At 36.5% G+C, this 22939-nt stretch overlaps 1 protein-coding gene across 6 annotated transcripts in view; it reads left to right on the forward strand.

Moving 5' to 3' along the window:
- The window catches only part of UTRN (utrophin), a 302322-nt gene that overhangs the window by 257621 nt on the left and 21762 nt on the right, over positions 1-22939 (forward strand). For all 6 annotated transcript variants that reach the window (XM_068184872.1, XM_068184869.1, XM_068184866.1 and 3 more), the window contains 7 exons: positions 1757-1842; positions 8607-8764; positions 10970-11136; positions 13567-13678; positions 17819-17955; positions 19573-19611; positions 19852-19917. In XM_068184872.1, coding sequence (XP_068040973.1) covers positions 1757-1842; positions 8607-8764; positions 10970-11136; positions 13567-13678; positions 17819-17955; positions 19573-19611; positions 19852-19917 — 765 coding nt within the window. The remainder of the gene's footprint in view (positions 1-1756; positions 1843-8606; positions 8765-10969; positions 11137-13566; positions 13679-17818; positions 17956-19572; positions 19612-19851; positions 19918-22939) is intronic.

Here is a 22939-nt window from a genome sequence, read left to right on the forward strand (position 1 = left end):
TTGGGTTTTTTTACTGTATATATGACATTACAGTCCTAATAATTATCTGTTTCCAAGAAAAAGACTAGGGATGAATGTGTTACTCTTTTGAAAAATGTAATATTGCAGGCTTTTTAATTATTTATGTAATTTATTGAGAAAATGCTCTTTGTGTGAAGGAAGTTTTTCAAAGATCCTACAGAAATCTCCTGGAATCAGGCGATGCTTGAAGCCTTGAGATTTGTGCCCTCATCTTTTAGCTGCAAAGTCTCACTTTCTGTCTTTAACAAACAAATGATCTGGTCAGTCCTGAGTTAAATCAAACCCAAATGAATGTTCACTTTTTTTTTCTGATGTATATAAATTTAAAGCACAAACAACCATACACAGGAAGGAATAGGGAAATAACTTTATCAGGGTGTAAAATGAGCCATTTAGATGGCAAGGTTTGCCAGAATGATGTAGTGTCTGTGATTGAAAGAGGTAATTTGAAGCTAAGCTTGAATATATAAAAAGGTGGCACTTTTATAACATTCTGGAAAATTGGGTCCTGATTTTCCAACTAGACAGTAAAAGTAATAGATGTTTTTGATTAATTTGGCAATAATTTCTCTGTACCTCTGTTCTGTCTTATGGAACGAAGATACTGCTTTCTAGTGTTACTAGATTAGATGATGTTGTGAAGACAAATGCACTAATATTTGTAAGTTGCTTAGCTAATTTATCAAGAACCCAGGAGTAAATTAATAATTTTGTATTCAGCACAACATTTGTGAAGTAAATCAGACAGCAGACCATATGCTGAATGGATAGGATAGAAAGAGATATGTAATACCCACTTCAAAAGTAATTAAAGTATATATAACTTCTGTGTTGCAGAAAGGACCAAAGTAAGGTTTGAGGTGATAATTAATTTAGTGTTATCTTACTTGGTGGTGAATGACCCAGCTAACCTTATGTGTGTAACAGATAGAGTTTAACTATTTTAAAGATATTTTTGCCACATCTCATTTAAAGACTATTTTTTTCATTTTTTTTTAATTTGTCATATTTTTTTTCATGTTTGAGAAAAGATTTTTTAAGAATATATTTCTGCATTGATCTTCTGAACTTTAAAATTTTCCTTGTCTCTGTAAGCTGGTTTTGTTTTTTAGTATCTTTTTGAAAAACGTTTGCCCTGCAAGCTTAACATTACTTGCTTTAGTACCTACTTCTCTGTTCTCAAGTTGCTTTTTAGGTTTGGACATACTTTTTGTCATGCAGGACAAGATGAGCCTGAAGTGACATTGCTTAAAAAGAATGACAGCTCCAAATCTTTGAATTAGTGCATTGCCTCTTTATGTCCCAAAATCGTGTATGTCAGAACATTTTAAACATAAAACAAAACAAGAAAAAAGATTTAATTACTGTGATGTCAAAACCTGGTTTCATCTTACAGTCCTTGTGTTTCACACTGAGTAACAGGCCTTCCTGCTGTGTGCTCATGTATTTTTTTCTGTGTGTATCACATTAATAAATTACTTTCAGAGCTTTGCAGAGCTAAATGTCTGTTCTTTTGTAGTAATACAAGCTGTTTTGACACATAAAACCACTTGGAAGGCAAGCTGAGATTTTATAAGGGAAGAATTCTTAATGTGATTTTAGTGTTAATGGTTTTTTTGAGATCTGACGTATATTTGAAATATAGCTCTCCAATGTCTTTGTATTATATAATAGACTTGAGTTGGAATGCAATAAAATGTAACTGTAGTAAATTGTCTTGTCTTTATAATTTCAGTGGCCGAACTGGAAAAATCCGAGTGCAGTCCCTGAAAATTGGCTTGATGTCTCTTTCTAAGGGCCTTCTGGAAGAGAAGTACAGATGTAAGGAAGAATTTCTTTTACAAAATACTCTATATAATTAAGTCATGTACAATGACAAAGCACCTAGCAAAATTTGTGGTAAAACATTTCTCATGCCTGGTGCAAGGTAGTTTTCTTTTGAGTAAGTAAAAGAGAATTCATTATCACCAGTGACAATGGTTAAAGTATGATTTGTATCTTGACTGGAAAGTATTGCTGTCCATTCTGAATTGTCAGAAGTCACAGTACTGCAGTCCCCAAAAGAAAAGGAGAATATAGCTTTGTGGAAGATATAGAAGTATTATATTTCATTCTGTTCTCTCTTGTATGTGTATATGTTTTGTTTAGGGAAAAAGCAAGTTAGTGCTGATTGCATCAGATTGATATGGCTAATAACGCAAGGAAATACATCAAAATCCTGCAACTGTTTTTAGTGGTCTACGAGCAAGACTATCTGAACTCTTAAAATGTTTTCCATGGTTTTGTGCTTTCTGCCAGAATTGCACAATGAAAAACTAAAATACGTTGCTCTTAATAATCACATAAGCTTGAGAAATACTGAGTAATATAAAAATATTTCACAAAAATAAATGCAGGACCAGAAGAAAATTGAGTAACTTTGTGGAAAAAAGCCCTGACAAATACAGAAAAGAAGATGAAGCACTATATTAGCGCATTCTAGACATTCTAGACATTCTAGGACATTTATATATTATGCACATAATCTTAAATATGCTGTTCTTTACAGTAGTTCCTTGACTTGTTTTGGAAACCCATGAAAAAAAGTTGTAGAGAGACTGAATTTGCTCCATGTACCTTTGGAGCTCTGCAAAAAAATTTCTGCTTTCCTTAAGAACATTTATAAGCAGTCTTGTAAACTTAGTTCGTAACATTGAACAAAAGTAGAGGTGTTTTATGCATTGGGACATATTTTGACATCTGAATAGCATACTGAGACTTTGGGGTGTTTAGTTTCCTTCTGTCATTTGACATATATGTGAAGTATTCCATACCTAAAAAAGAGCTTGATGGACATACCTTTGTTGCATAATGACAATTCAGAAGGTAATCTGCTGTTCTGGGTGAAATAAAAAGCTTTCATAAAGTGTAGGAGTTAGGCTGTGGGTGATAAACTGATAACCCTAGGAAAAGATGGTTTTAAAGAAACTCTAAAACCTGAGAGCTCCCATTAAATTCCTATTGGTAATACATTAGTATACAGTTGCCAAATACAGCAATGAAGCAGAATAAGGAAATTACCTGGTCAGATTCATATTTATGTTGTTGCTTTGTTGTTTAGTAGTAATATTAAAATGGCAGCGGATGGTGGCTATCGATTTTACATCATTTATATCAACAAGATGGACTTTGAAGGATGCTGTGAGAAGTCCTAAAAAAATTAGTAGAGAATAAGTCTCAGAAGACTTTTGTACCTAGTGATTGTAACTTCAACCTGAAATACATCTGAAATTAAAATACTTGCTCGCATTCTTGAAGCCGAGAATTAATAGTCAGATAGTGCATCCTTTTTGTTGTAACTCCTGCTCTAATCAATGTGCCAGGCTTTTATATCTTTGTTAGCTTTATTGTCCTTATGAACCTTAAAATTGTCACAGAGGAACTCTTCAATCCAAAAGAAATTTTGCTAACAAAGGAAGTGTGTCAGGTACTGTTCTTTGTTTGTAGTGGCTTTGAAGTCAGTGTTTTGGGGTCCTCTGGCACGAGCTGTCACAGACACTTTTTTTGTGTCAGCTCTGTTGGTTCTTTTGATCTTTGTCATACCGTTCTAATAATCTCTTGTTGAGAGAAATTTTGTCACATCTACTGTATTTTCAGTCCGAGAGTGAAAATTGTAATGGAATTCCTGAGTATTTTCAAGAAAGTCTGTCTCTTGGAAAAAATAACAGGACCTCCAAACATGGGTGCTTATTACTAAATGCCTGCCTTTTGATTTTTCCCTTTCTTGGACCAACTCCTGGCATTTGCTTCTCCTTTTGGCTGTTTCTTCTAAGAGTTTCTGAGGCGTTGTCATTGCAGGCTGTTCCGAGAGTGACAGCCATCGGATGGTTGTGGTTAGAGCCCTCAGCAGAGCACAGACTGTGCCAAAAATGTGCTAGTCTTGGAGAGGAAAACTCTTCTTAGAGTAGTTGTCGCTAAAATAAGAAAGTTTTCTTGTTTTAAAAACTTTTGGATGAACCCTTAATTCTTTTGTAAAACTCTTGACTGGAATGTTTGCTGCTCAAGTGTTCAGCCTTCCTAGAGACTGTATGTTCATTGTTCATTTCCGGTATAGGCATGATCTTTTCTCTTGACACATTTTTAAAAAATGTTTTGACAGAGAAATTTTTTGTGATTTTAAAAAAAAATTAATGAAGCTTCTTTTTAAGAGTCTAGACTTCAGGGATGACATGAGAATGGCTCTTTAATTAAAAGTCTCAATTGCTTTAGAGGAAACATTGAAGCCTCAGTTAAAGAATGCCTGTTCTTGAAAATGTTTAAGACATGCTTAACTTCAAGCACATGCCTGAGTGCTCCTGAGAATAAAAATGGACCTGCAAAAGTAATTCAGTAATTGTGGGCTGCTTACATCTCTGCTTTGGGGTGAGCAGTCTTAGGCTTCTTTTCTATTGTTGAGTCTCATGTCCTGGTCTGGCCATAACCATGTTATTCTCTGCTTTCTCTTCTGACAAGGAGGGTCACTTGTGAGCTACATAAGAATGCATTTGTGTGTACTTCACTCTACACTTGTTTCTAAGACCCAAAGCCCATACTGGCAGCAGAAACAGAAAAAAACCCGTGTGGAGTTTTTTACAGTGTGTAGCTTTTGGGTCATATCATTTAATGTGTAAAATTTTTATGATTTGAGATGAAAAAGAAGGGCTACTTAATAAATCTCATCTTCTAGGCAGTTCAGTTTTCAAGTGATGTACAACATCCTTGGAATGTGGTGGAGTTTTTTTACTGTTATGTTTATGTTGTAAATTTTCAAACCATTTGGAACTAACTAAAAAAATAAATTAGAATGTGCATTCTGTTTGTGACAATGCAACATAAAATGTGGGTTGTGAACATCTTTCTGCTAACTATCCTATTATCCTTTTGATAGTAATTCAATAAACTTTTCAATATTTTCAAGTATCCCTTTCTTTATCAACCATTAAGTACTTTTTTTTCAGGTTGTCCAGCTAAGTTACAGAGTCCCACTGGCTGTAATCCTCAAAATACTAGTGTGAGGCTGACTTTATTAAACTGATTTCTCTGTTCCTGGTTTCTGGTTTTTTTTTCATACAACTCAGATCTAAATAATCTTTTCTCTGCTTCCTCAGTCATTCTTCTTGTACTTTGGTAGAGTCCCTTATACAGTTCAACCTTTATATCAATGTATTTTTTGTTGAAACTCCTTTAGTGTGTATGTACATGTTAACAAATTTAATTTAAAAGAGGTTGTGGCTTTTGAGATTGCTGGTGGTTGATGTATGGAGTCTCTTTCCTATTGGTGGTGAGTAGGGTGCCTGGGTGTTCCATGTCAGAGCTAAAACAGGCTCTCCTCCATCTCTCACTTGAGAAATGTTCTTGCCATGCCTCCTTTGCCAGAGAATAGCTCATGGTTTATTTGGAGTAGGTAGGCCAGATAACAAGAGCATTCTCATTTTCCATGCCTTCAGTTTTGGAGCTTCTCCTCCTGTGTGCCACGTTGAAGGTATTTGAGGGGTTTGGGAAAAGTGTGTACCATCCATGAACTCCTTGCACCTGGACAGTCTTTGGTTGTAGCACAGCTGCCAGTGTTAAGAAACAAATGATTTGGAGGAGACTGAGCTCTTCAAAGGCTGTTTTCCTCCTAGCTAATCACTTTTCCCTGTTGCATTGTTTTCCTCTATTTACCAGCTCCACAGCCGTGAAGTTTTAGGGCTTAGGAAATTACTGCCTCCCAGCTCCAGCAGCTAACTAATTGTTCTTCTTTTTTGGCCTGTTTCCACTGCAGACTGATGCAAACAGAAAGAATAAGACCATTTTTTTTCTTTTTTTTTTTTTTTTTTTTTTTTTTTTTTTTTTTGTTTTAATATACTATCAGTTTTTTTAAACTGACTCTTAGAAATTGAAAAACTGTCCCATCCTCAGCTGAAGAAGATAGCCAGGATCTGGGATTGCCAAGAGGAGCCTGCAGCTGTGCAGCACAAATTCTGTCCCCTAATTCTGTGTTGGTTTTTTTTTTTTTTTTTTCCTCGCACTGAGTGGACAAGATGCTGTAGCTGCTGTTTGACTAGGCAAGAAAGGGTGAGAAAAATACAATAAAATCTAAAAATTAGTTCAATCATCTGGATTTTTTTTTTGTGAAGATCCTTTCTTCTTCTTCCACCTTTGAGAAGAAAAAACTGTGCCCAGACTGTCTGAAGCACATTGACAAAGCTTGCCAGTTGCTCCAAATGAAGGGCAAAACAATTTACACCATGTAATAAGAGTTACTCTTGAGTGTTTCTGAACAAAGGTTGTCTTTTTCTTGATCAGAAACACAGTCAGACTGAATTTTCAAATGCCATTTATTTCTAATTTATTTGTGGTTGTTCTGATGGGAAACATGAAAAAGTAAGGGCATAATATAAATTGATTCTTTTTCTTTTAAGATTACTTGGGGCTTTAATCCAAGCCAACCACTGAGTGCAAAAGGAGATTGTAAAAACCAGCTGGAATGGACATAATAATTTCATTCCACTTCTTCTGTAATTTGTACAAATCACAGAATTAAAAATATTTCTTAGATAAACTCAGCATTTAAGATGTTTTCAGAAAAGATTAATCTCTTGACTGAGTGCTAATGTACACAGCTACAGAGTTCATAAATCAAAATTGTTGGCAGAAACATTAACGTTTTTAGCTGAGCATTTTAACAATTAAAATTGTCCAATCAAAGAAACATGCTAAGAAAGCACATGAGAAATAATAACTGTCGTGCTGACAGGCCTATTAACTCAGTGCTTTACTCTGAGTGTAGGTACAAGCACTATCTTCCTTCTCAGTGCCTGTGTCTGGAAATATTTTCTTGATCCCTTTCAGCATCAATTTTTTCCTTTGTTGAAGTCATTCTGCTTCATCCATTTATACTGCAGGGTTTGACACCTGCCTTAGGAAAATGGAATCATTGAAGGAAAAGTACATGGAAGCAGACATGGTTATCCAGGAAGAAAATGTGATTATTGTTTAGCTCAAGTTGTCTTTCAGGCTGCTGTTCTTGCTTTAAGCTATTTCACATGGCCAGTTCTGACTTGTGGTAACTTCCAGTTTCAGTTCAGAGTAATTGTACTTCTGTCTCCAACCAACTGAAGCATGACATAGTTTTGAGCATAAGATGTAGATATCTGAAATATTATTTCATTCTTCATGGAATCATAGAATAGTTTGGTTTGGAAGGGGCTTTAAAAGGTCATCTAGACAACCACCTTGCAATGAGCAGGGTCATCTTCAGCTGGATCAGGTTGCTCAGAGCCCTGTCCAATCTGGCTTTGAATGTTTCCAGGGATAGAACATCTACCACCTCTCTGGGCAACTTGTTCTAGTGTTTTTCTATCCTCATTGTAAAAAATTTGATTCTTAATAACTAATCTAAATCTACCTTCTTTTAGTTTTAAAACCATTACTACTTGTCCTATTGCAACAGGCCCTGCTAAAATCTGTGCTCCCAGCTTTCTTATAAGGCCCCTTTGAGTACCGAAAAACCACAATAAGGTCTCCCTGGAGTCTTCAAGCTCAACCTTTCTGCAGAGTGATGGAACATCTCAACTGTTATTCGTTTTGTAGCCTTTTTCTGGATCTGCTCTAACAGTCTTTCCTGTGCTGGGGACCCCAAAACTGGACTTGGTACTCTAGGTGCAGTCTCACAAGAGCAGAGTGTGCAGAATCACCCCCCTCAATCTGCTGGCCATACAGCTTCTGATGCAGCCCAGGATACAGTTGACTTTCTGGCCGTCCAGCTTTTCATCTTCCAGCACCCCAAAGTCCTTCTCCAGAGGGCTGCCCTCAGTCCCTTCATCTCCCAGCCTGAACTGATACTGGGGGTTGCCCTGACCCAGGTGCAGCACCTTGCACTTGGCCTTGTTGAACCCCATGAGGTTCCCAAGTTGTCCAGGTGTGGATGGCATCCCATCTTCCAGGTGTGTCAGGCACACCACTCAGCTTAGTGTCACTTACAGACCTGCTGAGGGTGCACTCAAACCCTTCATCTGTTTTATTAATGAAAATATTAAATAACACTGGTTCCAGTTTGTGCCCTTGAGGGACATCACTCGTTGTTGTCCATCGGGACTCTGAGCTGTTGACCACTACCCTGTTGTTGGCCACATCCAAACAATTCCTTATCCATCTAACAGTCCACTCATGGAATCCATCTCTCTTGAGTTTAGAGACAAGGATGTTGTGGGGGACTGTGTCAAAAGCCTTACAGAAGTCCAGAGAGGTGACATCTATAGTCATGCCCCTGTCCAATAATGTAGTCACTCTATCATGGGAGGTCATTAGGTATGTCAGGCAGGAATTTTTGCTGGTGAAGCCGTGCTTCCTCAAATCACCTTCCTGACCACTATGTGCCATAGAAGCCATATAGCTTCATTTATTTGGCCTTATTTTTCTCATTTGAATGGTTACGAATCAAGATTAGATGAAGGTTTTGGGACAGTGGCCATTTGTAACCATAACAATAATACAGAAATTAAAAGCTTGAGCTGCAGCATTACTGAATGAAAGAAGGTGTACATGGAAATGGAACAAGATGGTGTCTTTTGTTGATGTTGCAGACCTCTTCAAGGAGGTGGCAGGCCCTACAGAAATGTGTGACCAGAGGCAGCTGGGCCTTCTGCTTCACGATGCTATCCAGATCCCACGACAGCTTGGGGAAGTGGCCGCCTTCGGTGGCAGCAACATTGAACCCAGTGTGCGCAGCTGCTTCCAACAGGTAAGATGAAGACCTTCATGTGAAGAACTAAACAAAACCAAACTGTGTCTTAAGTTTACAGATTCACTTATACGTGCTGATGTAAAAAGAAAAGAAGGAAATAAATACATCTGCTGAGTTTTGAACAGAAATGAATATGCTCCTGCAACTGAGTATGGGAAATTCATGTGACAATGCAGCTGGGAAAGATCAAACAGATTTTGCTTCGTCAAAAGAATATATAAATCTTCATGATTCTGACAGTGTTTGTGACTGTAAAAGCTGTTAAAAATTTTTGTAGTGGCCAATTATCCTGCTTTACATTGTTCAAAGCAACCTGATGCTGTGAGAACAACATACTTTTTCCAGCTGGAATAAGGCATGATCTCAACAGAACAAGAAAATTATGTTGATAGTAATTTTTGACCTTGTGCACCAGGAAATTATTTAGCATTATGTTCCTTGCAGTTGCATGGAAATTCAAGCGTAGTCTTTTTTATATTGCGAGCCTTTATGCAGCAGATCAGAACACGGAATAAAGCTCTTGCAGCCTGCTGTGAAGCTCCACACTACATGCAGGGGGTTAATGAGGCTGCAAGGAGTGTCTGTCTGTTTAAAGAAGATGAGAATTAAAAACAGAATGTTGTAATGGAACACAACTAACTTTGACTTTTTCAAGGATGCCTAAGGCTCCAAATGTTAGGTGGTGATAGCCATACTACTTCAGTACATTATTTTTGTGAAAGCAGCTGATTTGAGCATTGTCAGAAATTGTATATGGATCAAAAATACACCATGGCTTATATAAAATTACTGACTCAGATATTTCTGATTTTATTGAATTGAACATTAAAGATTTTAGTGAACTTTCAGAGGATTTTATTTTGCCGTTCTTTCATAGAGATTTCTGCAATTTTTCCAGTTCTTTGAAAAATGCAATTATGCTGTTTTTTTCCAGAACTATTAGATTCATTTCTGGATTCAAGCAATTAGGATTGGAAGTGTATTTGTCCAGGTCATGAATAGGCTTGGTAGATACTTACGGAAGTTGTTTTGACCAATTAAAGCTTCCCCTGATGTTTTAACATTGCTGCTTCAGACAATAAGGGATGGTGCTTGACTTACCTATCACTGGCTTTGAGTGGTTTGAGTCATACTGAAATAAATTTTTCATTTATTATTCACAGATGTTCTGTGTGACAGAAGAATGACCTTTATGTCTCTCAAGGATCTACCCCATCTTCCATGCTATTCAGTTATGGGTGGGGGGTATTAGCAAGATACTCTTTAAATACTTGATGTATTATTACAATTATACTGATAATGAGGTTGCAAGCCCTCATCTCACAGGAGTAGTTCAAGTTCAGTCCCTGGTAAGGAGAGCATAGAGAAAATGTGCAGCTGCATGTCAGTTATCTCAGCCCAGTGAAAACAAGTATTTTGTTGGTGAGAAAGAAACACTTTTTCTTTCATGCTTCTCCCTCTTATTGCCAAAAATGAACTTGGACCATGAGTAGGCTAAGAAGCTTTCCATCATGTGTTTCCATTTAAGAATAACTTTCATTTTAAGTTTTATTTTATTACTTCCATTGAGCTCAGAAATATTGAGCTCTTTTTGTTATTGCTGAAAAAGTTGATGAATACAATACCTCTGTAGCTAGGCTCCTCTGGTGGTTATAACTTAAAGAAAATGTGGAAGTGTGTTTGCTTGCTTTTTAAAAAAACCATGTTACTACATTAACTCTGATATATTCTTGCAGTGACTGGCTATAAATGGCAGATTCCTTTCTTGTTTTTTCCTGTTTGTTTGTTTATTGTGTGTGTGTGTTACGTGCTAACTAGAAAGAACACGGTGGGCTTAGAACACAATAAAAAATTGACAACTCTTGGGGCAATCAGTACACACATGCAAACATTACTGACTTCTAGCATTTTGTCATCAGTCTTAACTCAGAAGATAACCATGTCTTTGGTATGTCTGAACTGCAGAGTTTTCTCATACTTACTTTTCAAGTCGTTTCAGTTGAAAGACAGCTTTACTTTACAGTCTGTTACTTCTGTACTATGTCCTCCATCTTTCTGACCATCTGTCCACTCTATCACAGCTGTTTAGCCTTCTAAAGTCTTACTGACTTAACTTGTTTTCTTTTTTGTTTGTTTGTTTGTTTTGTTTGGTGTTTTTTTTTTTTTTTTTTAATTTGGATGTGGGTTTATTTCTCTCCACAGAACCACAATAAGCCGGAAATAACTGTAAAGCAATTCATAGATTGGATGCGCTTAGAACCACAGTCTATGGTGTGGTTACCAGTTCTACACCGTGTGGCAGCTGCAGAAACAGCCAAACATCAGGCCAAGTGCAACATCTGTAAGGAATGTCCAATTGTTGGATTTAGGTAAGAGGAGAGGTGTTAGGTGCAATGTTTCTCTTAAAATATCCACATTTTGGAGACTTCCAACAAGTGAAGTTTTTTCTTGTCTGTTTTTCCACTGTTTTTCTTCTTTGAGATGGGATCTGTCACCCATGGTGAGGCCACAGTGTGGCCTGAGCCAGTGCAGTTCTGGCTCATGCAGTGCCCCTGTTAGACACCCAGTGGTCCTGTGGCTGTCAGAGGCACAGGGTGGGCTGCCATCAGATGGTTTTGGATTGGTGCATCCAAGAGATAGCAAATGAAGTATAAGTGCACCCCATGGGTTCTGTAAGTACAAGATCAAAAGGACATGATCAGTAAGAAAAAACATGGACTCTCTCTCTGCTCTCCTGCATAAGGCTTTGGAAACTAACTTATGCCAGGCAGTATAAAACATCCTTCAACATCAATCTTTCCTTGCTTAAAAGAAACACTGATATATTGCTGTGATGAGACTTGCAAAGTCCCTGTTTATGTCCCTGAACATACTCAAACTTTTGTCATTTCAAAGAAAGGTGTGAATTCTAAAAGAAAATGTTACATGAAGAATATTCTCCATGTTATTTTCCTAAACTATAGTTGGTACCCTTAGTAAATATTGCTATGACTAACATGCATTTGTAAATTGATTGCTCCAATGTATAAAGTGATGCGATCCCATCTCCAAAATCTGCAGTAGAGGCTAGAGCTAGAGGTAAGCATAACTGGCTTTTTCCACCACTGTGGTCATGGAGTCTAATGTATTATCTAGGAAAAATATAAAGCAGTCAATCATGTAAGTGCTTCTAAGATTTTTCTTTAGGTATCCAGGCAGGTGAGTAATTTTTGTTCATCGTGCTTTCTGTTCTCCATCTCACTGTTATTTTAGAGGATAATAATATCAATCCTCTGGTCAGATTCATCTTGCCTAGTTTTAGGAGTTCTGGAATTAGTCAATCTTACAGGATTGAGCTAGCAACCCTCTTTTTCTTTTTTTATTATAAATATAGATATGTGAGTATTTGCAAAAGTAATAATCTGATCAAACTTTGTTATCTGTCTTAAAAGGAGATAAAATCCTCTAAGTGTTCCTGTCTTTATTATTGTTTGAGGAAGCATAGGGTGACAAAGCTCTAGCTCAGCTATGTTATAGTTGTCTAAGTTGTACTATATGTAGGAGGGCAGAGAGACAGAAAAGAATACAAAGATCCATTCAGAATGGGCCATTCTAAATAATTTCTGCAATGAAGCTAGAGATCTGCAACAACAAAAGCATCTAGTGTCTTAGCAGAAGGTAAATGTAGCCATTTAATGCACTGGCTCTGAGAAAAGATTATAAACAAGTTGGATCAGCATCTTTTAAAGTGAACCTTTACATTTATAGACACATATTCTCTTGCAAAACAAAACATAAAACTCAACAGGGGAAAAATGTGGATGGGTGCTGAAAACTGCTCTCAGGAAGCAATTTAATTTAAACTTTAAGTATTCGGTAGCTATTCAATTTGGTTCAGTTAGCTCATTTTGGTTTCATACAAATGATATAACCTCATCTAGTCAAAACAACCATAGCATAGAAACAGTGGCTGGAATCTGGAATTGAATTTTTTATTTAGTCTAAATAAATATATAAATCACACTCCCAGTGATTACATTTAGTACAAGGGATACTGTAGAAGTTTGTTAGCCTATTTATACATACACTCTCTTAAAAATCAACTAAAAGTAAACAAATCATTGTATATTTTAACTGAATTTTAAATTATTACAATTTATGAATTCTTGAGAATTTAATTTTCTGAAATGTGTGTTGAGTTTCTGAGCATCAAAATCATTTACAAACCTTTAATTTAACTGTTGAGTATAAAAACTGAAATAAACCAGTCTGGTTTATAAAAGTTTTTTTGAGATAACACGTAAATAGAGGAGAAACTAAAGAAATATAGTTTAAAGTCAGTAAAAACTCTAAAATTATAAATTCTTCCTAGTCCATCAATGGAGCTGATGCCTGTAAGATTTTCTGCATCAGAGCTGCTTGGGCAGCAGGTGATTGATATATGCAGTTACAGACTCTGTAATGCATTTCAGATGGCTCTCTAGATTGAAATGGAGACAGGAACTTTTAAATACCCAGTAAGGTGTGTAGTGTAGGTCGGCTCTGTGGACTAAGAGGGATGCAGGTTTCCTGTGTCCCCTGCAGCTGCTGCAGTGGCACTGTTGTCCCTGGGCCTGCAGCTGTGATGAGTGTTGGCCATGCCATGTTCTGGTTGTGCACACTCACACACTTCAAAGTTCTCTCTGAGCTAATCCCAACAAACTCACTGTGTCCTTGTGTTGCTGCTGCTGAAAAGCAGGTGACCCATCTCAGAGAGTAATTTGCTATGTGAGGCTTAATTAGAAGTAAACCTCTAATCACTTTGTTTAATGTCCCCACAGGTACCGGAGCTTAAAACATTTCAACTATGATGTCTGTCAGAGCTGTTTCTTTTCTGGCCGCACAGCAAAGGGGCATAAATTGCATTATCCAATGGTGGAGTATTGTATACCTGTGAGTACCAATTTGCTCAGTGTTTCTAATGGATAATAACCCAGACTTGAAGTCTAATTTTTTTTTCATAATCTTTGTTACCTAGCCAGGATTTATTTTACATATGTTTAATATGGCTTGTCTTCCTACCTTTCTCTTTGGGAGGCATCAGGAACTTTTCAGGTTTTGCTGGTTTTATGTAGGGAGTGTTGGATTCTATAGAAATGGGTAGCAGTATCCACCTCTGAGAGAACTTAAACTTCACTTCTGATTGGTAAAACAAAGCTTGAGTATTAAAAGAAACTGCTGTTCTTGTATACTAACATATATACACACATGAAATAAAAGCACCAAAGGCCGCTGAATTTTTCCTTAGAATCCATTATATTACAGTACAAATAGCTTGAACAGGAAGAGTGCATCCACTCTGCCTTTTCAACTAAATTCAAAGGCTGTTCATGTTAAAATGTTGCTTTCTTGGCCAGTGTTGAAAAGCAGAGTAGAAATGCATGTACTCATCAAACTGCATTAATAAAATCTAGCCTCACTTTCTTACTGCTAATGCATATTAATACATTTTTTCAAGAATACTAGCAATAAATAGGAAAAAAATTTCCATTACTTAAGCTGACATTTAGAACTGGAGCTTAGTCACAGATGGATGGAAGACCATTTAATTATCTTCAGGTGAGCAGTTCCGTGTAGGGTATAAAGGGACTTCTCAGAAGCACAGTAAGTTCTTATCAAATTTAAAATAATGTGGAGAATTTAAAAGAATTTGGAGAATGGGTTAAGGAATATGTTCTCCATTGTAACGACTTTTGTGATATTTGCTTTCGGTAAGAATTGCTTCATAATTTCATATTAGGACCATTTACTCCTCATAGTTATGTGTAGTTACTGCATTCTAATCTGTAATGCCATTTTGCATTTGTCCTAGCTTGCAATTTAGTTTTCTTGATGCTGGAGGAAAAAAATCATTATAATAACTTTAGTTATGTCTTTTCTTTCATCAGGATTTAGAGATGGGTGTGAGAAGCATCTGAACACGTAATTCTTTCTTAAGTAGTACAAATGCAAAGTTATACTAGTTTATTTTTCACCTTTACATAAACTTTGTCTGAAAAGATGGAGAAATAAGATTTTTAATGTAGAATTTTACACAGATGTGTACAAATATTGTTAGATTTTGCTAGCATCTAATTTGGGAGTAGTCCTACACAGTTTAGTTTTAGATTTTTTGGAATTGGAAATCCTCTCAGTAGTGGCACTTGTGTTACATTAATGTGGCTGGGCTTAATGACAGCATACATTAGGGAGGTTCACATCTTTTCTGGGAATCAGTTTCTCTGTGTATATTAAAACAGCTAATTGGTTTTGTGTTAGCTATAAAAAATGTATTTAGAGAATTATGATTTAGACGTAGACTAGTCCTTTTACATAGCTAGGTGCAGTGAAAGGAATAAGAACGTGGGCTTCCATTTGAAAAAGAGAATAGTGAGAAATAAATAAAATTAAATATATATGTATTATAAGTATTTTATATTATTTATTCATGTTTAATATATTTATTGTAATTTTAATATTATATGTTATGTATCTCCAATATACTGAAAGCATACAACAACTGAGTTTTTAAGATATGTATGGAAAACATATTTCACCATGCTCATTTTTTTTCCACTGCTTTCCTGGTTTCTTAAATTTTTATTGGATTACAAGTAATTGTATCTTAGTTTGTTGCTTGTAGCTCTCTTTGTGCCTGGCTGGTGTATTGAAGAGCACTGATACCAGTTTGTCAATTGTTACGATGTTTTTTTAGTTGTGTATGGCAGCCATGGATATTAAATGCTTCTTTCTGAACTTTGTGTTGCTCTAAGAACTGAGATTTTAAATTCAGTTTGAAGGCATGGTCTTTGGACTGAATTTTCACTGAAGGAAAGTATTTTTTCTTTGCTTTTGAAGCAGTTCTGTAGCAATGGCGCTGTTTGTACTATTGATTTGTGTGGAAATAGCCAAGATGTCATGATGTAAGGAAGTTTACAAGGTACCTGCTAGTTTTAATTTAGAAGATAGATTCTACAAAACAGTTCCTAGTTACTGTTTTTTTCTAAAGGAAAATGTTATAGTACATCTTCCTTCACATGATTTTGGATTGGATTGTATTTTGTGGTTATATGCCCCCAAAAAAAAATAGACGACATTTTTCAGAGTTGCACCTTAATTGCATGTAAATTAAAATAGTTCTTTCAAATCTGCTCAAATTTCACTGGTTAGTATTTGCAGTGCTCAGTCAGTACACAGTCTTATTAGTCCTCTTTCCGAGAATCAGGTTGTCATGCCAAATAAAGAATACAGCAGAGGAAAAGTTTGGCAGCTCAGTAGACATTTATTTCTACAATGTGTAGGTATTAAAATTTTCATTCCTTGGTCTTGGGGCAGAGTTCCATCTGTTGAAGTTACTGTTGCATGAAAGTAAGCAACCCTTTGCATGGCTTCATGTTCCTTCTTTGAATGGTGCGGTGGTTGGAGAGATGCTTTTTGAGAATGATTTTGTGAGCCCTCCCTGGATTCACTTTTATTAAAAGTCAGGGGTTCAAACAACCGTTGGTCACAAATTTGCTCAGTTTGTTGTCTACTTTTTAAAGACACATATGAGAAGCTCCTACCAACACCAGTTTGTTTTACTGTTTCTATTGCTCATCTGAAATGCATTACAGAGTCTGTAACTGCATATATTATACATACACTAAAGTACATAGATGAATACAGAAGTATTTTTAGGTTTTGACAGCAGAGAATAGTTTTCCTGACCTGCCTCTAGGCCCTTTTGTAGTACTTTGGGAAAAAGATGACAAAATTGAAGTCTTCCTGTCTATTTTCCACATGGTTGTCCATCTTTGGCATCCTTTGATGCTAACAGTCTTCTCCCAAAGCAGAGGGTACAGGAATGCAATTTGTAATTTGTTACAGAGGCTGGACTGGAAGCCTGTAAAAGCTGTTGCAAATCTTCAGGTAATTCTTGAGTTGAATGGCCCTGTTTTCTTAACTGCACTTGCAAGAGAAATGCTCAATAGTACCAGCCGGAAGGGGCTGTTCTGTTAAAATACTCAGCACAGTTTGAGCACATACACTTTAAAGGCAGACTGTATACTATTGTTTCTCCCTGCAGATCTCTTTATTGCCATTTTTGCCTTGTATTTTATGCCTGTATGTATCCCTGCTTTTGTGGCAGAAGTTAGCTGAATAGGATTGCCAAAGTAGTGCTGCCATTATTGCTGTGATTATCACTGGTTAAAGGGATTTTTAAAAGCAGTTGAATAAATTTTAATTTTATTCTCAGGACAGGGTGGTGGGCAGGGATGGAGCAGAAAGGGATGGGGCTAAGCATTTACCAGTTTTAGAAGAGAATGCATCATTCAGGACCAGAAAAAAAGCTGCTGGGAGGGATGGAAGATGTTTATTGTAACTTGTAAATTTAGACTTGTAGAATCTTATGGGTAATCTATGACCTAATCTTACTCTGTAGTAGTAAAAAGACCACTGAATCAATCTGAGTTTGTTACTTAAGGCACTAATTGTTCTCATCAGGCCTGCTTGTGCTTTTGAACAGTGCCAGTACACTGGCCATGACTTCATCAGTGCTTTTTTTTGACTGTGGAATATTGCAGGTAGTGGCAGAATGCTATAGGAAGAGATTTGGTAACAGGAGAAAATGCTTATGAAAATCTTGGCTAGTGCAGCAGAGAATGGTTTAGCACATACCATTCCCATTTTGTGGTAAAATTTTGTATTGTAGGTCTAGAATGGGAGGTAGTAAGGGCTATATCTTACCAATTGAGTTTTGCCCTTTTAAATTTTTTCTCAAAAATTGAATTTTTGTTATTTTTAAGACTGGATATAAATATTTAGCTTAAGACTTGAACCTGTGTCAATTTATCTTTAATTTATAAAGTGGTAGATGCATTTATTGCTGGAAATTTGAAGCATTTCCAGTAGAAGATAATTTTTAGGTGCATAATACCAATTTTTAATATTATTATTGTACTGTATCTCAGGACACTAAAAAGGCCATTTTAGCATAATTGAAATATAATATTGACATTAAATCAGCAGTATTTAGCAATGTTGAATTTTATTTCTTTTTTTTTTTTTTTTTAGACAACATCTGGGGAAGATGTACGGGACTTCACGAAGGTGCTGAAGAATAAATTTCGGTCAAAGAAGTATTTTGCAAAGCATCCCCGACTTGGCTACTTACCTGTGCAAACAGTTTTGGAGGGTGACAACCTGGAGACGTAAGCTTGGTTTATAGAGCAGTGGCTTCTGGAGTCACTGGCCTGTTCCATCGGAAACAAAAAGCTGAAACTCAAAAGATAGCCAGCAATTGCAGAGCCTTGTGCTATATTATTCTGTATTGTTTCACATTATTTGCAGATCTTCTCTACTATTTTTAAATTAACATATTTTATGCTTAGATTTTTATCAGCATTGTATTATAAAGCCATGGACTTACAATGTCCATGGTAACGGACAAAGCAGGTAATTTTGGCAGGGGCTGAATAGCTACTTTACAGAGAATACTTTTGAGGACACTGGGTTTTTGGAACTGCACTGCTTATTTGATTATGCCAAAATTCCTGGAATTAGAAATTTCTGAGTTAATTAGAGTCCTACAGGCCTCAGAAATATTGGTGGCCTAATCAGAGAGAGCACTCTCAGTGTCTCCATGGTATGATTTATGGTGCTGACAGAAGTGCTCCACTTTATTTACTCACTTGGCAGTTGTCAGCAAAAGACACTCTTACAAGAGCAAAAATTAAGATGTGTTGACAAGGTGCTAGAATTAGTTTCATGGCTTGACTGTCCCTCACATCCTGGAGTCTGTGGCACTGCTGCACTGTCTGAACACAGCACCACTTAGCAACAGCCCATGCAAGGCTTCGGCAAAGGCACTCTGCATTCGCGCAGCAGCTCAGTGCCAGTGCCACAGTCTGAGGGCTTTCGTGACTATAGGGCTGTGCCTTTCATTTGTAATAAGTAAACAAAACCTTCTCATTAGCAGTTTAAGAGACAGGAGGAAGTAATCTGAAAACTGCCTGATTGACAGCCTGGCTTCTAAGGAAGCAATGCACATTCAAATGTTACCCACCACGGCATGCTTCAGCTGCCACCAACACAGGAAAGCAAAGCTGCTTTAATGTGTTGAAAGTTTGCCAATGCTGCCAGAAAATGAAATGATAAAACTATAATCACCGGTCAGGATAAAATTATGTTGGTCCAGTCGTGTGGGAGATACACAGATAAATTGTCAGCACCATGCTGAGAAAACTCTTGGTATTGGTTCTCCACCCTGCAGGTGGCAAAACTCAGTAATACACTCCTTCTAATAAAAAAATACAGAAAATAAAAAATCTTTTATAGTTATTCAAGTGTTAGAATGTAATACAATATGTAGTTACCTCATTATTTTTATGCATAATGGAAAGAAGCATTCATAACTGTGACTTATGGGGGAGGTTTATTGGTGGGGTTTTTGCACCCCACTTCTTTTTAATACATTTTATTTTTTACTTTAAAATGAAAGTTCTAGTTTTTGAGCAGAATTTAAATTAATTTATTATGGTTTATGGACTGCGGTTCAATCAATAACACTGATTTGGATTTTTTTAAAAATTGATTTTTATGTAACAAAATTAAGTATGTATGTCAGTCTTTTTCTCCAAGACAAGTGGCAGTATTTGTTGCTGTCCCTTTTCTTCATCGCTTGTTACTTGTTCAGGGTGGGTTGCTGTTTACAATATTTTGTGTTTCTCCAGCTTTCTCTTGCTGAAATAGTACTAAAGTTTTTGTTTCATAGTTTCATTCTTTCTCTCTCTCTCATTTGTCTTTTTTTTTTTGTGTCTTCCTTACAGTCCTATCACTCTCATCAGTATGTGGCCAGAGCAATATGAGTGAGTATGCAGAACCCCTTTATCTGGACAGCCTCATTTGCCAGTTGTTTTCTTTTAGCTCAGTTGCAGCTAATCTGATGTCCCCGAACTATAGGGCATGGCTGACCCAAAGCAATAACGCCCTTGGGAATATTGTGCATGTATTTATTTGTCATCAGTCTAACTTGATTTAAAATAATGTTGTCTGTATCATGAATTGCTTTAGACACCACTAATTTTTTTATTATTTTTTTAACCTAGTCCTTCCCAGTCTCCACAGCTGTTTCATGATGACACACACTCCAGGATAGAACAGTATGCTACTAGGTAAGAGAGTCATGGTTTCTCACTAGTTCATTGCATTTTCTGGTTGATTCCTCCAGTTTTTAATACACACTACTGGTTGGATATTATTTATTAAAAAGATATCATTTTCTGTACTTAGAAGTAAGTCAAATGTTTTTCATTCATTTGCTTCTTATTACAGTCATATTAAAAGTAAAATACATGTGTTAAATCTATCATCTCTCATACAGAATGGAAGCTGTTACAAAATTTCGTTATTTCTAAAAAGTGCCATTATTGGTTTCTTTCTTAATTTTTAACCTTTGAAATAAACTGAACTTGTTCTATAGATAGGTTTTACCAGTAGGATATTAGATCCAAGGTTTTGTTTTCTTCTGTGATAGGCTGATGTTCGGCATTACTGTTGGCTTTTAGCAGAGTAGGTTGTAATTACAGATGTTTTATGTTGTGGTTTTTGTGGGGCCACCCTAGTCCTGTTGTGATAAAATGTCTGTTATGCCAAGTCCATTTCAATGTCTCTGTGTTTTGATAACTCACTTCTGTACATTCAGAGCTGATGATCACAGAATCATTAAAGCAGGAAAAGACCTCTAAAATCATCAAGCTCAGCCATTAACTCAGCATGACTGTGTTCACCACTAAACCATGTCCCCAAGTGCCACTCCCACATGCCTTTTTAACCCTTCTGGGGAAGGTGGATCCAACTCTTCCTTGGGCAGCCTATTCCAATAGCAGACCTGCTTTTCACAGAAGAAACTTTTTGTAGTATCTAACCTAAACCTCCCTTGGCACAACTCAAGGCTGTCACCTGGAGTTAAGGGCGTGATGATGGTGATACATTAACCAAAGACACCCTTTCAAAAATAAGTGCCATGGGAACTGTCTAGGTGTTTCTTTGGGTGGCTTTATTCTTGTATCTGATCTCTATAACTGAAAAATAATTTTAGCTTTTTCATTCTTTGAATAAAAATTCAGAGTGCATGTTTAAATTAATAGCATTCTTATTTATGGCCACCTTAAAAATCTTCAGACCAGTTTTTTAAATGCCTAGGAAATGCTGCACTTGATCTTTGAAGCAAGAAAAAAATAGGGCAGGAAATAAAGCTGAAGGGCTACCCACAGTCAGCCTATTTTTTTTGTCCCCCAACAGCAAATATTTTCATCCTTCATTAGTAGTATAGCACAATGACATACAAAGTCATTACAGAGCTTTTCAGTTACTTGAAACATGTAATTCATATGAAACACTCATCATTTCTTTGATTCTATAACTTAGGCCATGTTGTGATCAATTAAAACCAAAACATTGAACCAAACAAATTAAATTTCTCTAGAGAGATGAAAGAATTTTCTGTCTACCTGTGTCTTTTTTTCAGCCTGTGGTGCCACAACACTGTGGCTCTTTGCGCCCAGATGAAGCTCAAAATCTGAACTCTCATTAAGGATCAATGGAGATCCTAGGTGCAATAGCTGTTTTCCATCTCCTCCCCCTCATCTCTTACCAGTTCGGTTTAGGATGAGATCAGCTGAAGGTGGACTGTGCAGTACTGAATTATCATTCAGGATACAAACCTAAATCTGTACCTGTTATGTGTCAACATTGCTTAGCAAAATTGAAAACTTCCTACTAATTGCCTCATAGGTAATCTGTCTAAAACTTGTTTTTAGACAGATTTTTCTTAGATAGGTTTTTCTTTAGACAGGTTTTTCTTCTAGTAATAAAATCTAGAAAAAGGAGACATAATTCTGTATCTTTCATATAATTTTTATTGTGTCCTTTCTAGTTGAATCTGTTATGTATATGTTGCATATACAATAGTAAATCTTTTTTATTGTCCTGGTCTTTTTAGCTAAGCATCTTTAAAGAAATATTATCAGGGCTTCCCTAATAAGACACTGCCCAGCAGAAACAGTATATTAGGGCTTAAAACCTTCACTGTCACTGTTTGGAGAACATTCAACTCCTACTTTTCTGTTTGCAAAATCCCCTGTCTGGAATCAGATACCATCTCCCTGTTCTGTTGTGCTGTGTCACTTCTGAGTTGCTTCTAATTTTCTTCTTCAGCTTTCAATTTTTTCCTATCTTGAAGGCTCTTTGCAACTCTAGGGGTCCCTTCCCTGTCTCTCTGTGCTCCCTGATTATTGCTATCTGCTGGTTTCTTATAGTATCCCAAGCAAATCCTCATTATTTATGGAGGTCCTAAATGTGACAATAATAGTGTAATCTACATTTGGGATTTGGAATATCTGTTACTTTCTAAGGGATACAGGGCAGGCCGTTCTCTCTTAAAAGTAATGGGGATTATGCTACTTCCCTATGTGACAAAGGGACTCTGAAGATTATTTCTTAAAATAATGTTTCATCAAAAGATTTAAAGATGCTGAGCTTAGCAGCTTTATAAAGGTTACTTGTAAGCATGTTGCTTACTGTGAACTAGATTTGTTTGAGATGTCCTAGAGCAGAGATGATCTGATTTGTCCTGAGTCACTTCTGAGATTCTCTTCCCTTCAGGGAAGATGTTGGAGCACAGTGTCCCACCCCAGCCAAGGTGGAATAGACAAACAAGATGACATCCAGTGTGTGTCTTCATATATTCTTCTTCTTCGACCTCAGGAATACTAACAAATGTAGGGAAGGGCAAACTTGCTCCATTCTAAAATAAGTCACCAGAGTTCCCTGTTCTTTAAGGCCTTGCACACTCCCTTCAAAAGGAAGTTTGAAGATGTCTATAGTAATGCATAATGCACTTGCAAAAATATATGTGAAATTAAGATATCTTCATAGTAAAGGAAATAGCTGTATTTGGTGCAGTTGAATATATGCAAAGAGCAATAAGTGTTCCTAAATGTTTATGTATGTCTTTTATGTACATAAGGTACATCTTTCCTGGAAACCTGAATAGTTAGAAAATTTCTGCTTTGATTTTAAAGAATTGTGTGGCCTTGTATATACAATCTAATAATCTGATCTTTTTAGATTATTTGCTTCCAAAATGAGGAGCTGTAGGCAATGATTCCCTGTAATTATACTGCTTTTTGTTCT

Source organism: Anomalospiza imberbis, chromosome 3 (genome assembly GCF_031753505.1).
Source record: "Anomalospiza imberbis isolate Cuckoo-Finch-1a 21T00152 chromosome 3, ASM3175350v1, whole genome shotgun sequence".
Lineage (NCBI taxonomy): Eukaryota > Metazoa > Chordata > Aves > Passeriformes > Viduidae > Anomalospiza > Anomalospiza imberbis.